Source organism: Anser cygnoides, chromosome 2 (assembly GCF_040182565.1).
Source record: "Anser cygnoides isolate HZ-2024a breed goose chromosome 2, Taihu_goose_T2T_genome, whole genome shotgun sequence".
Taxonomy (NCBI): domain Eukaryota; kingdom Metazoa; phylum Chordata; class Aves; order Anseriformes; family Anatidae; genus Anser; species Anser cygnoides.
The window spans coordinates 77,184,278-77,202,012 of NC_089874.1; the positions used below are offsets into that span (position 1 = coordinate 77,184,278).

General features: G+C 35.6%; 1 protein-coding gene across 13 annotated transcripts in view; it reads right to left on the reverse strand.

Moving 5' to 3' along the window:
* Positions 1-17,735, reverse strand: part of CDH12 (cadherin 12) — a 564,885-nt gene that overhangs the window by 152,704 nt on the left and 394,446 nt on the right. For 12 of the 13 annotated variants that reach the window (XM_066992497.1, XM_066992498.1, XM_048047680.2 and 9 more), the window contains one exon: positions 4,770-5,185. The exons of the other annotated variant lie outside the window; for it this stretch is intronic. In XM_066992497.1, coding sequence (XP_066848598.1) covers positions 4,770-5,000 — 231 coding nt within the window. In that variant the 5' untranslated portion in view covers positions 5,001-5,185. The remainder of the gene's footprint in view (positions 1-4,769; positions 5,186-17,735) is intronic. 13 annotated transcript variants of the gene reach the window in all.

Here is a 17,735-nt window from a genome sequence, read left to right on the forward strand (position 1 = left end):
AGCTCTCTCTCTAGTACTGTTACTTCTTGCTGTTCTTTGTGGGCATAGAATCTGATAAGCTAGGAAAAACTCTGTTGACAGCTTTAAATGAAATATTATCATGACCATCTTAACAGGAATCTAGTAGAAATACATACATGCATAAATCAAACTAAGTAGCATACAACCATTAACTGAGATTTAGTCTTTTTTTTTTTTCTACTTCAAAGGGCAGTAGCTTTCAAATTCAGTGCATGAATCTATTTTCCTTTATTTCTATTTTTCTTTCAAGTTAACTCAGTGCTTGTGGATAACACCTAAATGATAGCCACAGCATTGTAGATTTCTTTGTCTGAGAACAGATTCTGCACAAGCAGTGTAAAATTTCCTTCACAGACTGCCCTACCATCCAGACACCCAAGAGGATGTAAAATAATAATATAAAAATAACTATAAAAATAATAATATAAAAATAACTGTAACATTTGAGTGCATATCCAAAAAGAGGTGTTGATTTAAGCCTGATGGAAAATGGTCAACATTAATTTTATTAAATTAAAACTAATCCACTATAAAATGCATAAATGAGCTCTGTGTTCATATTTCAGATGCAGAGGATAAATTATTAGACATCAGAAAAGCATTCTCTTCTGGTCACAGATATAGAGCCCTGCTTCCACCCAATCAGCACAGTGTCTGCCTTGATATATGGGGTAACCTCTGAAGATGATGAACATTTCTCAGGACTGAATCAGATAAAAACTGCCATACTGCTGTGTGCACCCCACACAGCCATAGAGCAGTTGTAACTACAACTTTTTCCAAGTGGTGGGGATCACAACAAAGAAGTCTGGATCGGTTTGTACGTGAGCATGTATAACATAGCAGAGGTTTAAAAGAACAAAATGATGCAAAACATACAGGTTTTTCATTAGCAAGCTAATACTTGGCAAGCTGAGAATATTCAGTTGTTGCATGTTTGAAAACAGAAAAAAATGACTATTATCTGGAAAAATATTTCACAATGCACCCAGGTTGTGCTCAGTACAAGTTGCCACGTGCCTGTCTCTGCAACCTTGAGGACAGCCAGGAAAAACCCTTGCCAAGAGCTACGGTGCAGGCACACAACATGTGAGAAGGATGTGATGTGATGTCTTAACACATTGGCAATGCTTATGTAAATGGAAGCATGCTACATGCTTAACGACTAAAACTGATGTTTTGTTGGTATTATATTGATAATGAAGAACCTATACTGCTCTCACCTATTTTGTTCTCTTGAACCTCCATTTTTATTATGCTGCCCCTGCATATCACAGAAAAATGAAGAAAGATTTCAGTGAGATTTATAATGTTCCAGCGGGGCTAGACCCCCTTAAGTTACCCTTGCATAAGGGCAATTAAAACTGCTACCTTTTTAGTGGTTTAGAACTGTCCTGGGACAGGGCTGTGCTTGAGGATCAGATATTTTCATGTTATCTATCACCCTTCAGTGAGGACTAAGCATCATCACAAGGAAAGAATCAAGAACTTTTTTTTATCTTACTCCACATATTCTATTTTGTGTGGCCTTCTGGAGCTTCGCAGTACAAGAAAAAAACAAAGTACACGTAGGTTTATTTTACAGCAAGCTTTCCAACATCCCTCCAATTTGGATGGGTCACATGGCACCACAATATTCCAATTTCCCATTTTAGACAAGGTCTGCTAGATGGATCTCTAGTAAAGGGGGTTCTCTTTTGCTTGGCAACCTGTTGGATCTTTATGGCACTTCTGTACTACGCAAGCATAGGATTTCCAGACCTTTGATTTAATATTCAGGTTAAATGGCAAAGTATATTAAAACTTTTTTTTTTTTTTTTTACTGTCAGCTTTCAATGTGTCAACATGAAGCACTATTTCAAGATCTCTAACTGTGAGCTAGACTAATCCCCATCAGTTTCTAAACCATATTTTGATTTGCAACATGACACTTCTTGAGATAGTCTTCTAAAAACAGACATAAAATGAATTGAGTGTGTTGGCCGATAACAGCTGACATTACTGCTGTAAATCTGTGTGCTCTTTCAGGTGCCTTCCAAAATTAACTAGTCACCCCTAACTGTTCAGTGAAATTGTCAGCTGATTTAATAGACACATGAAACTCCTATTTATAAATTACTGTGACAATATTAGTGCAGCAGTTCCATAATAAGTAATATGAACACCTATGCATCTGCCACTATATTGTGCCTGGCTATCATAGCTGGAAGAAGAAGATAAAAAAAACAGCAATTCCAGGACATGTGAAATATCTCAAACTCTATAATATACTTAATATCACTTTAAAGTAAACCAAAAAAGTATTACAAAAATAATTATTTTTTCAAAAATATATGGTTGTGGAATACTGCTAAATTATAATACACATCAAACATTTATTTCTGCAGTCAAGAACTCAATGTCATTTCATATCTTATTTTTTTTCCCATGATTTAAAAAAATGAAGTATGATATAAATATATTGATTAGCCGCTGCTGAGTGTATTTCAGTATGTTGAGAACAGCTTATATTTGTATTATGCCTGACTTTCACTATCTGGATTTAACAGCACAACTTCTCTAAATAACTTTTCCAATTCAGTGTTCTGCCTCTTTGAGAGCTTTATGGAAAAGAATAAGAAAATAGTAACACCTCCATCGTCTCATTTTCTTTTTTCTTTTTTTTCTTTTTTTAACTCGAAGAGTTTAGGTGAAGAAGATGCAAGTTATTTTTTGAGACACAAAATATACCAGAATAAACATCAAATGGATGCTTGGCAGATAATAAACATTATTTCAAAAAATAACCATTTGGAATGGATTGCATATAAAAACAGATTTTCTGACAATAGTGCTGATGTATTAAATTAAACATCCTAATGCATTTTGTGTTTCACCACCAAGATCCTCCTGAATTTTATCAGGTAACAGCATAACATTTACTTCTGGTATATGATAACCTTTCAAGAAGCATCACTATTATGTATACTACACTACCGTTCTATCTTTCATCATGTTTGAGAAGCATCTTTTCAGCAACTTGATACAGTTCAAAAAGTTTTACGAGTTAAAAACATGCCCATTATATCTGTGATGTCATAAGCGTTACTTTTAATAGAAAAATCCACTAATTCTAAAGCTGCTTATGAGCTCAAATTCAAATGTATTGATAATAGTCAATTTTATGGAAAAATAATATTATTTTGGCAGCTTAGAACTGACCCTAAATGACTATCGAGACTATCTTATATAAAGGCATAAAAGCTAATGTATTACAGTGGTGCATCGATAGCATCTCTGTCTTTGGAGATAAAAAGCTCAGCAATCATGTTGCCTGTGCTACAACATTGAACGCAATTAGAATCCCTGTTTGCATCTTTAGCTAGTGGCTAGAACAGTGATACATGTTAAAGAAAGGATAATTAGTAGCAACCAGACATCACAAAGATGCAGTTTTTCATTATGTGATTGCCCTGACTTCAGCTTGTAAATGAAACTCATCATATTATCTTTGTGATATAAGCATACTGTTTTGCAAATATTATTGGCTGATATATTTTAGTGTTTAACACTAATGTTTATATCTGTAATATTAAAGTATATTTTTGTCTGGTTTGTCCAAACACCTAGTGAACCACGTGTACTCTTATGCTGTTCTATTTATACACTCTCTACTCGTAACAAATTTCTGGAAGGGTAGGAAGGAAAATTAACTTTTTGTGAATTTTATTTATATTAAAAACAAACTAACAAACAAACCACCCATTCACAGCCTTTACATTAAAAAAAAAAAAAAAAGAGAGAAAGAAAAATATAAAAACAAAGTATTAAAGTAAAAAACCGAAACATGACACCTCGTGTTTTTTTGGAAGGTGAATCTGAACCTCAGTGTCTAGGGAAGTGGCATTTAGGGACCTAAGAAATGCATCCTTAACCTCTTATTTTCATTGAGTAAGGGCCTTTACTTATATTGAAAATTATACATAGCATTCAATTATATGCTGTGCTACTATTTTTTTTCTGAAAGCTCTGTTTTCTAAATTCATGCTGACACCCCTCAAGGAACAGGCTATCAAATTACTTATGCTCTATTATAGACACAGTTTTCACAAAATGAGAGAGAGAATTGCATAAATTCTCTGCATGTGTGAGTTTGCATGCCTGTGGAGAGTATAAAAGCTATAATGCAAGACTTTGAATTACGAAGCAATATATCACGTTAGAAATATAAGAAAATGATCAGAATAATCAGAAAGAAATGCAGCAAAAGATACTGAGTCACAATATAGCACAGCAAAAGCAGATACCTGTGTTGTCTGAAAACAGATTTGCAGTAACCATACTAACCAGAGAAATAACTGTGTGCATTCTGGGCTAGAGACTTCTGGGTTTAAACCTTATCCCTGATATCAGTCTGACTTTCATTGCTAAAAATCAAGTATGCTGTTACAGTAGACTGTTAATGTTAGTTGTGGTGCACCACAAAGTTATCTCAGAACTTCCCAATTTTTTTGTTTTATGCCAAAACCAAGGATAAGGAAATAAGACAGACATACAAAGACAGGAAGTAAATGTTCTAAACTTGAACACCAAAAATAAAAATCAAGTCTATAGCAGCTATATGAGAGGCTGAATGGTGAAGGGGATGGACAGAGGGAACTACTACCAGCTGAAGAAGATTTGCCTCATCAGAAACAGGTACATATTTATAGCACATTGCACTATTTGTCCTTGTCATTTGAACTTTTAAAGAAAGAGTAAAAAATTACCTTTCCCACATACTGAGGTTCGGAGCCCATGTACTCCTCCAGCACAAAAAACTGGTTCCACACCCAGCCTCGTTTGACTCGCTGGACAGATGACCTCCTCCCTGGCACTGGCACAACATTGTCTCTTGGCTCTGCTTCTAAAGTCTGTTGTGGCTCTGGATGCAGTGGCGTTAGGAGACCTCCATCAAACAGGACCCAGAGAAGCAGGGAGAAGCAGTTCCTTGTAAGCATTGGCAACGGCTTCCCTACAGCAAGTAATAAAAACTCCAGCACTTAATGCAGAGCAGAGGAATCCAGGTTTGAGGTGTCTGTGGCCTCCACCACTTAGCTTCTGATTTTATTGCGGAAATGCTAATGCAGGCATTAATCCTTCTGATGACAAGGTTTTTGCCGCATTAAATTCCATCTAAAGGGACCTATAAAAGAGATTTACATGGCAACATCAAATTACATAAAATTACATTGAAGCATTCATCAAAATTCTCACACCTAGTTAGTTTCTAGAGACAGAAAGAAAAGATTAGGAATCACAGTTTTAAAAGCGATTACCATTTTGACTGTAGCACTGAGCTGCTCTAGAATATGGTGTTGTTAGCATAGGAATAGCCCATTCTTGGCCTGCTTACCATCATCTGTGTTTCTGGTTTAGGGCAGGCCCACACCCTCTGCTTTATGACCCTGTTAACCAACAAACCCATTGCCCATCAGTGATGTCAAAAGTATTTACTCTGGATTCACACATAAAATGTCAGGAAAGAGAGGACCCACCCTTCCATCCCGCTGCCAAGAGCCAGGACGCTTCACTTTTTGTCTCTGCCAGAAAAGTGCTTTGGATGCATCCTCTTTTTCTTACTACGGATGGACATGGACAAGGCTTATACTGAACCTTGGACTCTGGAGGACGGATTTGTATGGATTCCACAGGAATTAATAAACGAGAAAGAGTGCACATACAGCTAAACCCCACAGTGCTGCCAACACACAATATGCCATCCAGGACTGGCATTCTCTTCTCTTGACAAGCCTTGTATCAAAACAGTAGTTGTGTTGCTCATCAGCACTACTGTAAAATAAAATACATAAAACAAAACAAAACAAAACAAAAAAAACACAGTCCTGATCTATGGAGAAAATGATAGAACTGCAGTCAGTGTAGAAAATGAAACAACACAGAAGCCAGTAAGGTAAGACAGTGATACTCATTTATACTGACAAATGCCAGGTACACAGATTAAAAATAAATCAGTGCTAACTAACTACAGGGCTGAGACAGAACTATCACATCAAGGTGACAATTAAAACGGTGGTGATCCTTGTAGCAGCCAAATGCCATCAGCAAAGAAGAAAAAAAACCCTGAAGGAATTGTTATGCTATCACGCTGCTCTGTTTATACCAGCATGGACCATTTGAACAGAAAGGCAGATAAGAAAGAATGCTGTGTTTTTCTAGCCACAGTGTAAATAACAGAGGTGCTTTCTTTTAGTATTTATGAAAATCTCTGATTCACTGTCTACAGTTAATAAAATGACAGTGCTAAAGGATGTAAATATTTAAATACAATGAATGTAAATATTTAAATATCATGGAGTGTGAAACGAGTTCAATAAAATGTGCCTCTAGCTTCATTTCCAACTTTGCACTAAGTTCAGCACCAACAAAAAATGGTGAAAATGAGCACTCACACCATCTAACAATGTTGTGATGCAGCCCACAATAAAGTCACTGTGAAGACTGATAAATTGATGGAGTTCATGTTGAAACAAAAGAAGCTATTCTAGAATTTAGAACTAGACAATAAACAATAGCAAAACATCTATACATTGATATTAAGGTGGGTCTCAGTAAGTACTGAGGGAACATGGAGTAAAATAAAAAAAAAGTAGAGAAAAAGAAAAAAGAAGAGTAAATATCATGTTTACTTTTCCCACTTTTCTAAGCTATTGATGCTTCCTTTAATAGACAGAATGGCTTTTATGAAGCTATCCATGACTATGCTGGCCCCAGTGCAGGTGTTAATTCTGAACTCTCACATTTTCATAATGCTCAGGACAACTGTTTGATGAATCCTTTCCCTTCCATGGCTCTTATTCATTAAGGATGGATGACTGGCAGCCTGCATGTTGCACTCATTTGAACAGGCGGGGGGGATTGAAGTTGTTTTCTGACAACTAAAAGTTTTATAAACCACTGTTCTATGCTAACCAATTTTAAATCCCAATGCGTATTGAAGTCTTTAAAATGAATTAATAATCCTGTCTCATTAAGACATGCAACCTAGGAATGAAATGCCAGCCTACTCCATAGGTCTGCTGTTTGTCAGGTACAACAAATTCTACTTCTGGGATTTAAGATGGATGCATTTTACATTTTAAGAACAAAAATAGGATTTATATCAATATGGAATTCACCACTTGGTTAGGGCCATATTGTGCCATTGATTTTTAAGTAGAAGTTTCTCCCAGATCAATAAAGAGTTCTGCTTAGAAATCAATGGCATGATATGGACCTCAGAAGAGAAGACATGGTAATGTACCTAATCATATATATTTTCTCATTTTCAAGCACTGCCATAGCTTATATTTCCCTTATAAATAATACCATTACTATCCATAGCAATAAATAACATTTAAATTCTTTATTTGTTAGCTACATGGTAAAGTATCTAAATAGAAAGGATTTATAACTGGAACACCAAATAATGAGTTTTGAAGAAAAACAAACTAACAAATAAAACCCTAGAGGAATAACTGCAGTTCCTATTCTAAATACAGAAAAAGATTTCCTGTTCTAATGAGAAAGGCTATATTTTGGGTGTTTTAATTCCTTCAGAAAGGATTAAAAGTGAGAGAAGTCCTATCTGCTCATGATCCTTTTCTAACACCAAAAAAAACCACATTTTTTTCTAAATTTCGCTCAAGACATTTCAAATTTTTTTATCTACAGCAAAATATTTCCAGGTACCATGCATACGTCAAAGTTCTCATTTGCGTTACTGTTTCTATTCTATGAATTTTATTCCATCAATAAACCTTTAAGACTGGACCATACCATACTAGAGGGTGGGGTGTCCAAATGAATATTTGGAATTTATTTCTATTATCATCCTTATTTACAAATTCACATTACTTTTTGTGCTTCTCTCTCTTCAGTACACTCAACAGCATATAACATCAGGTTCAGATTGTGTTCATCCATAATTCAGTTAAAAAAAAAGCCAAACTCCTGTGCCTCTCTTGATCCATGACTGCAGGATACATGCCTAGTATTTATGGTAAAATCAGAGTAACTATGCAACACAGAAAGAAAAAAATATATATCTATATATATAAAGAACTCAAAGTATCCTTTTGAATTGCTCAGGCGTGGATGGGAGACGGAAATAAACAACATAAAAAAGTGGTGGGGTAGTCTGCACTGCTTCACAAACCCCCAAATCATGCTGTATTCAATTTAACTGCTATACCACAGCTCTTTGCTGAGGAGGTTCTGTGCACTGCAGTTCTCCCAGCAGAGCTCTGCCTCCGGCCATGTCTGTCAGTCAGGGAGCTTTTAAAATGTTATACAGCACCAAAAGTAATGCAAAGAGATTGAAGGACTTCAGTGAAAGGAGAACAATTCCCCCTTGGCTGGAAGGTTAGTAACCACGTGCAAAACACAGAGCACTTTAACCCCTTCTCTGTTGGTTGCTTGGACTGCCTTCGAGAGAGAATGCTACAGAGCAAAGAGCAATGCCAGCACTTGCCTCATTCCCTGCAGCTTCAAAACATGGGTGAATGTGACGGTCAGAGAAAAAAATGGGAGGCTAATAGGTGTTGCTGTATAGGATTGCAGCACAGACACCCTCATCAGCTGCAAAAGAGTTCACCAGGAATAATTTTCACTTTTAAAACTCAGCTGTTAGAAGAGAATCCAGCACTTCAGCACTCAAGAAAACCATGCCAGTTTGCTGCTGCAAACACCTGAGCAGCAGCAGACTCAGGCAGACAGTTTCTCCCTGCCTCCTCTCCTTCCCCAACACTTCACTGCTGGCTTTGGAGGAAGCCTGGTGGAAGCGGCTTGACAGAATATATTTAATAACACAGTTGGCATTTGTGCAGCGATTCAAAGGCTAAGACTAGTGTTTCTTTTAGTCTGTGTTTTCTGGTTTTCTGTTTTTTTTTTTTTTTTTTTTTTTTTTTTTTTTTTTTTAAGCTAGGCGTTAGTCTTCCAGCCATGATGCCTAAGTCTGTTTTGGTGCTTTTATGTTGTCATACACTCATTAAATGTTTAAATCAAAAAGCCCTTCTATACATTTACCTAGAAAACTGTTACGAGGAAAAGGAGGTAACTGTTCAGAAATCCAATAAGAATATTCAGTGATAAGAAAGGTATGGTACTACATCTCCTAAAATTCCTAAAGAATTATTTCCTTTAATGCTTAGAGAGGAGGAGATCTAGTAAGAGAGTTGTGCACACACTTGCATTTGCAATGCATCTCTTTCCCATTCAATATGAAAGTACAGAATGCCAGATTTTTTCTTGCATCTTGCTTTTTTCAAGATTAGCCTTTGCTAGTCATTTCTGCAGATTATGTTATACGCATTTAAGTACCAGTTTGTGTGACTAACTTAATTCATAAAGAGAGCTACAGAGGCAAGATCCCCCAAATGAATTTACCTACACACATGCTTTTATACACTGAGATTTCATTTTTTTCACTTTCTCAGTTTGAAAAAGTGAAGTGATGCAACAACAAACATGGACAATCTGTTAAAACATGGTACCTAAGTAATCTCGATCCTATTTACTCTGTCCCCAAACCTGCCAGGCTAAGGACCTCATGAAATGCAAATGATGAATTAAATATCATTACCAAGAGCATTTACTGAGAATAACAAAATACAGTACAAATGGTGCTCCTGCAAGAATTTTGATACTGACCTGGATTGTATGGCCATTAATCTAAACAGCCTGAGCAAAGCAACACTATAGGAATAGCAAAGCTGATGTATGCCATCGCTACTGCAATAATCTTCAGTCAAAGAGAGTCACAGCACACCTGACACAAGTCACTTCACCAAGCCCAGTAAAGGTCGTCCCTTCTAGAGAGGACAGCCATACATCCTCTACAGTCACTACTATGCACACAAGGCCTGATTTAGAGAAGCCTCTGAAAGGAAATTATAAATGATCTTTGATCTGTATGAGGTATCCACTTGGATCAGACAGTGGATTAACTACTGTCGTATGCAGACAAGCTAGAAACACTAAAGCTCCATGAAGCACTCAAAACTGTCTTCAGTCCAGCAAAGACAGTAATTGCACCTCTGTGAATGGAGGCAAATTGCTTACTGACAAAGTATCCATTATGCACTGACGGTGGGAACATTTCTGCAGCCACCTTAATCATAAATCCATCAGCCTAGAGAATGCTTTTGCTTATGTGAAACAACAGCTAATGTAGAACAACCATCTTCCTACTCGTAAAGAGTTTTGAAAAAAATTGGCAGTACTGTAAAATGGTTGATCCATGCCAGATGGAAAGCCAGCTAAGATCTATAAAAGTGGATATGCTGTAACAGCTGACCATCTAACTTCACTTCTCTGCAATATCTTGAAATAAGAAAATGCAACAACAGGAAAAGAAAATATCTATACTGTCAGTATCTATTAAAATTAACTGCAAAAGCACCTGAAATGATATATCCTGTGGCTAAACGAATGGTAGCAGGATATGGAAAATCTCAGTTCATCTCTCACCTTGATATATTTTCTTTCTCTGACCTTAGGCAAATTAGTTCCACTGATATTCTCAAAGGTACTTAGTTAAACAATTCCCATTTGATTAGACTCTAGATGTCTATATATCTTTGTGAATTTGACCTTCTTGCCCTTCAAAATCTATCTAGACACCTTGGAAATAGCTGTAATTCTTCCTTTTTTACACCTTGTGTTTTTTTAGCTTAAGTTGGAACTACTTCAAAACATCAAAATGGGGGTTAGGAAGGAGATTACAAGTGAACAGATTAGAAACCTTGAACTGCTAAGGAGAGTAATTTTCAGTCTGTCCATCCTCCAAATTGGAAAAGTTTCAACAGAATGATTGAGCAAGTCGCACCTCTGTGGCCACAAAACCCATTTGGCAAGTGTGTCATCTGGAATCCATGCCAGGCGACTCTCAAGAGGTGAAAAAAAAAAAAAAAAAAAAAAAAAGCATGCTTCATCTCACTAGGTCCCAGATGCTAAGAAAGCATCTGACTTACTGGAGTCTTAACATGGTCCATAACATAAAATAGTTACTGTTGTGTCTCCCCTTGGATGGGACACAGTAAGTCAAAGAAAGCTAGAATGGCTTTCCAGCTATATAGTTTGAGTACTCATGAAGTTGAATACCTGAATCTCAGTCCCTCCTTCAGTTTATATGAAGTTGATGATGAACAGGAGGAACCGAGAACCAATACAATTACCAACCCTGAATACTCTGGAGTGTAGTGATGAGAGCACTACCATAAAATATGAGAAATATGGGTACATATCTCACAGATCTTGGTATTTCCGGGAGATAGCTGTCATCCACTGTAGGAGAACAAGCAGATGCTGGTCTTCCTCCTGCAATAAGGTGACTTTAGCTCTCCTTTTTTTTTCCTATAGACATCAGGAGTAATACTAACATGAATATGGAATGCTCTGCTGAATTTCTTACTGGCATAAAACCAAAGTGAGATGATGTACCTGGTCTTTGAGTATGACTGTCCTTGTAGCACATTCATGGGAAGGTAGACACACAAAGATATATTACAGTAAAAAAATTGTGATATACTATATGGGTATCCAATAGACATATTTATGAAGTGCCTAGAAGTGGAGAGCAGTCTAATTATCTCTGGCATTTCTGAGGACTACACTAATAAAGTATTATAGACGCACATGCATGCTTTAACAATGGGCTTGTTAACATACAAAAAAAGTGATTACTTAAGATTACTCAGTAGCGTATCAAAAATAAATAATACATACTTCAAAAAAAAATGTAACTGTATAATGTTGAGAGTTATAGAAAAATTAAATGATGAAAAAATATATAAAAATCTTCTTTGTGAATAGAAAACAATTAACTAGTTCCATATACAAACAGTTATACTTAACGTGTCACTTTTGTCACCACTAGCAATACTTACAGCAGATCATTTATGACTTAAATATAAGCCACTGAGCCATCATCCTCTGTGGGAATGTCACCATGAATGACACTATGTCCAACTCACAGACATGCATAAGAATATCAGAGACAAGAATGTCAAAAAAAAAAAAAAAAGGAAAAAAACCCTGAAACTTTCATTATAAAAATGAAAACACGTCAGCCGATGCACTGGACTCCACGGTTCATTGAACCCTTGAATATCCACTCAGGTAAAATGAAATTTTCACTACAGGTTAAAAATGAATGCTTCTTTCAGTGAGATTAAAACCTAGGCCAGTATTACCCAGTAAATATATAATGCAATTCTGCAGCTTAATCATCAGTTAAAATTAAGAAACAAAATGCCTCAGAATAGGACAAAGTTTCCTTTCCTCTAAGATGATGATCAGATGATGAACTAACATCATCTATTTTATTTTTGCTCTGTCTTGTATCATGCTATGTTGGTCTTGTCTCAGGAAAGTACTACGGTGAATCTATACTTAGTTTACCAATGATCTAGAATCTTTATTTTTGATAAATTACAAACATTTTCATTTCTGGTAGGAATCTGTCAATGTCAGTGCTAAAGCACGGACAATAAGGAAACCATCCTTCATTCTGCTGCCCTTTTCTGTTTTGTTTTTGAATGAATACATGAGATGTGGGAAATGAGAGAAAGGCAAAGAAAACAAAGCCTTTCAATGCATTGACAATATAATTAAGGAAAGAATTTATAGATCTCAGGCAACTCAGATATATTTATAATTTTGTAAGTAATATGGGAGACTGAAATGAAAGCAACCACATTTTTTATGTGCTCTGTAATGTACAATTTTGTTATTCCCTAGGGTCTTTGTTTTTTTTTTGTTTGTTTGTTTGTTTTTTCTCCCAAAATGTCAAGAATTCCAGCAATTACTTGAAACTACAAACATACTTACGGTAAGATCCCATTATTAAAATACTTTCTATTATTGGTCAGACTCTGACTATAATAGATTTGATATTACCCATTATAGATTCTTATGTTATGGGATTACATGTATATACTAAATTACATAACCTGTTTGTTGATATATATTTTAAAGTAAGAGCTCTTGCAGGCATTTGTTTTTTCAAGTTTGTGCATTGTGTATACAATGGCACAATTATTACATAATAATATATTATTATAATATAATAACAACAAAGTTGCTCCATATAACATTAATATAAACTTGATGCATAACCTCAGACACTTAAAGTTGAAAATAAGGGTCTTACAATGCCAATTATTGCAATTAGGATAAAATAAATTTAAATGTCTCTGTATCTTATAATATTAGTAAGAATTTAATTTTTAATATGTCTTTCCTTAACAGACTATGGAAATCTACAGCTTAGCTTGTATTTTCAACCACAATCTTACATTTTTGGTCTTCTGAAGAGTTAACAGGTTTGTTCTATCAGTACTGACTTTCGTAATTTCAGAGGATGTCAGCATTCTCAGGGAAAAATAACAGACAGTAGGTTTGCCCAACAAGTTTCAAGCTGTTAATCTCATGAATATTAACAGATAGACCCAGAGACAATAGGACCAACAGATAACCCATCAACTATCTTAACCGTGTGAATGGTCAGCTCAGGCCTCTCAATATTCTGGAATTACCTATCTTACACTAGGCATATACCAGTGCTCAATAGCATGCTTAATAATATATAGCTCTTATACTTAGTAATGTATCTCTTTTCACAACTGTTTTTGACTTGTTTTTACCAACCTATATATGTTATGTTAGGCCCAGCAGCTGCAATGAGCCTATGACTCTTTTGTGGTGATTGATGAACTGCGAAAAAAAAAAAAAAAAAAAATCCTTCATGAGTTATAGAACGTGAGCAAGAGTTATTTTAGGGCTTTCTTTTTTTCTGTTCTTTAAAACTGACAGGTTTCTTTGTTTCTTTGTTAATGTATTCCCATTACAGCATCAGAATACAAGGACCAGATATGTGATAAACAGGTCATCACAACAACCAAAGCAGGTTCTGGTTAGACTGACAGAAGCTCTAAGTAGAGAGCTCAGTCATCTACAAATAACGTCAGCCAAAGTAATCCTCAAATGTTTTTTGACGTTCAGAAACAGACGTGTTTCATTAAAGCTTACCACGTATCAGAGCTGTCTGTGAATAGCTAATTTCTCCTCAAGAAACCTTTCACTCTAGCAAAACATTCCACTCTCCAGTCCACATGAAAGTGTTCCCAACCACAAGACATTTTACAGTCTCAAAGAAGATAACAGCATTCTTGCCTGACTTTCATCATTATAAATTCTCATGTCTCTCATGTGTGACTGTTCAGTTCCCAAACACCAGACTAATGAATTAAGTAATTTTATAACACATACTTGCTGTGAATTTCAGCAATTATGGCCCAATGTAGACAACAGATGAGGTCATGCAGATTACTACAGCAGCCTTAATCTATGCCTTGACCACAGAAATAAATGTGATTTTTACTTATGAAAATAATTTTCCCTTCAGTTTCTTTCCTGCCCTTCTAAATTTTAAATTAAAAGGAGAAGAAAACAATTCATTAGAAGAAAGACAGGGTTTGCCATCTGTATAGCACTCACAGTTAGAAACGGAAATTATTGGAGCTTTCTCTCACTGACCCTTTTATTTCCCCATATAAAATAGTAGACAAGTGAACCTCTATTAGGTTGTGCTAATATATTTCCATAATTTCAGTCATGCAAATATATGTTTAAGTTATTCAATTAAGGGTAAGTATTCTTTTGCCTCTGTTTTGTCATTCGTGCATACATGCCCCATCTCCCAGCATTACAAAAAGTACAAGGAACAGGCAACTTAAAATGTGAAATACAAAATTTCATAAATATTTGAAAGCTTATTTACAATTTCAGAGTACTTTTTGCAAAAAGAAAAATGTCCATAAAGAGTCATAGGACATTTTCAGTTAGCACTGATTTAACTTAGAGTAGAAATTATATCATCATATTATGCTTTTCCATTAACTTACTACTTTGCATTGTTTTAATAGTCAGATACAGCAGCATTAATTAAAATAAAGCACATATTTTCAAAAAGTATCACAGCCAATATCCTCAGTTTTCATAAAAGGCAGTTTTGTTTTTCTTTTGTGCTTGCAATTTAAGTAAAGTTTTCCACTTATTTTTGTCTGAGATCCCTCCATGCCACAGTAAAAATGCAAGTGTAGAGTGGACAGGTGGCTTATGATTTATATAACTTAGTTCAAGACATGTAATAAGCAGCTTGTTTATTGCATATATTTTTTTATTTTTATAATTAGCATACATTTGTCTAGTTATTGCAGTTTGTAAAACTGTGGTTTAGAAAGGAAATCAATAATGCCTTTTTAAGGTTAAGCTCAGTGATACAAAGTGCTGAAATAGTCCCTGATGAAATTGCACCTCAGCTGAACTCAGAAAGAACAGCATTATGAAGAGAGGATAATGTCATACCTGCAGTATTATAGATTGCAGTCAATCAATCAGATATACTGTAATCGCTAAGGGCACAGTCCTTCTATTGTACTAAAAAAAATACCTTCAGGCCCAAAGGTAGAAGGATTGACACATTTAGTTTGAGTTACCTAAGTCAAATTCTTTCCTAAAATGAGTGAAAGGCTCATGTGTCTTACTAGAAGACACAGCCCAAAAGGACACACACACATACTCCAGGTAGAAATGGAGTACTGCGCAAAAGAGTAAGCCAGGAGGAGGGCTAACACTCTGCACTAAAAAAGCACAGAGGGAGCTATTGCTTTGGTGGAAATAAACACATACTTTTCTCTACATATATTCTGGGGTGTGGTCAAGTGTGATCCACTGTGTGGTTCTCCACAGAATCACAGAAACAGAATGATTGAGACTGGGTAGTACCATCTAGTCCAGCTCCTTTGCTAAAAAAAAAAGTCAACTATGGCAGGTTGCCCAGGCCCATGTCCAGTTGGGTTTTCAATTCCTCCACAGATGGAGACTCCACAAACTCTCTGAGCAACCTGTTTCAGTGTTTGACCCTTGCACAGGGAAAAAGTGTCTTCTTGTGTTGAAATGGGATTTCATGTGCTTGAATTTGTTCTCAGTTCCTCTTGTCTCATTACTGGGCACCAGTGAGAAGACCCTGGACCTTCTCCCTCCTGTTAGGTATTTACACCCACTGATGAGATCCCCTGAGCCTTCTCTTCTCCAGGCAGAACAGTTTCAGTTCTCTCAGCCTTGCCTCATATGAAAGACAATCCAGTTTCTTATACAACACTGCGGCCCTGCACTGGATTCACTCCAATAAGTCTGTATCTTGCAAAGGAAAGCCCAGAACTGGACTGGTTCTTCACACCAAGGTGGTACATGAGCCAAAACAAACTCTCATTTGTCAAACATCATCTCTCCATGGATCCTTTCCATTCTCTTCCTCCAAGTCGCAGGGAATTCTAGAAATGGTTATAGTTCAGTTTTCAATTATTTTCCTAATTTCTTTTTTACAAATACACTAGGCTACATTTATTATTAATAACAATTGCATTTGTTGACATGGGAGACCAAAATATAGGTGAATGTTGTGAACTTCTAAATAAAAGTTGTTTGATTTTTCTGAACAACTACAGATTTCAAGTGCCTAATAAACTTCTTAGAATGCTTTGAGGGGTCAAATATGATCTATCTCTAAATAGATACAGATCAATGACAATAAAGAGTCAGGCACTTTAAAAAATATTAAATATACCAAATAAACGTTACTTGGAAAATCTTTTTTTTATCTAGTGAACATAAAAATTAGCTCACTTATCACACCTATAATATTTATATGAAAAAAAATAATTTTCTGCTGTACATTGTAATGCTTTGGGATCATATTTATTTTGTCAAAAATGTAATAATCAAAAGATGGTTGGTGACATATTTTATCTGGATAATTTTTATACACGAGTAAAGAAAGTTCAGTTTGCACAGACAGCTTTCCAAAACATATATGTAAATTAATTCATTTATATCTCTAATATTCTTTAAAAAGTTACTCAGCTTCCTACCTTTCTCTAACAGAGGTCATAAAATTGTTTCTCATCATTTTTGACAGATTATTCAGAAATATAAAGTGAACAATTAATTCACCATAAAATGCTTTACTTAGTGGTTAGTAAGGTGTTAAAAGCAATTGATGATATGAAAGACAGTAAAAGCTTATCGCTTAGAGAAATTTCAGCTGAACTGCTTTTATTACTTTGCTTCACTTTAGCTAAAAATTTCTGTGATGTTAGAGCTTTTGAAATTCCTGGGAGGGTTTTATCCCCAGGAAGACCCTTATTTTCCATTTCAAAAAGAACTAAACCAATTCTTTGTTTTTACCCCTTTTGATGCATATACACATTTTTGTATGGTTTGTGGCATTAAAGAGCATTAAAAGCCAAATCTTTCAACTTAGAAACAGAATAAAATTGCACTTTTGAGACTACATCAACCATTATTGGTTTTGCTATTCCTTTGGTTTTGCAGACAAAACACAATGCAACAAACTTACGTGACCAATGAGAATTTCTCATTGATTCACAACTTGCATCTATTCAACTATCAGATGTAATATGATATTTACTAGCTTTATTCAGACACATGGACAGAAAATAATTTCTGGTAAGGACCAAAGCAAGAGAGACCAGACAAGAGCCTGGCAAACACACTTCTCACCTTCCATATGAAAACAAGAATCCTTCTTGAGCAGTGGCATTAAGGTCACACACTAGGGAGCTATAACCATCCTCTGATAATAGTGGAGAAGAGGGCTATCCCTGTATTTT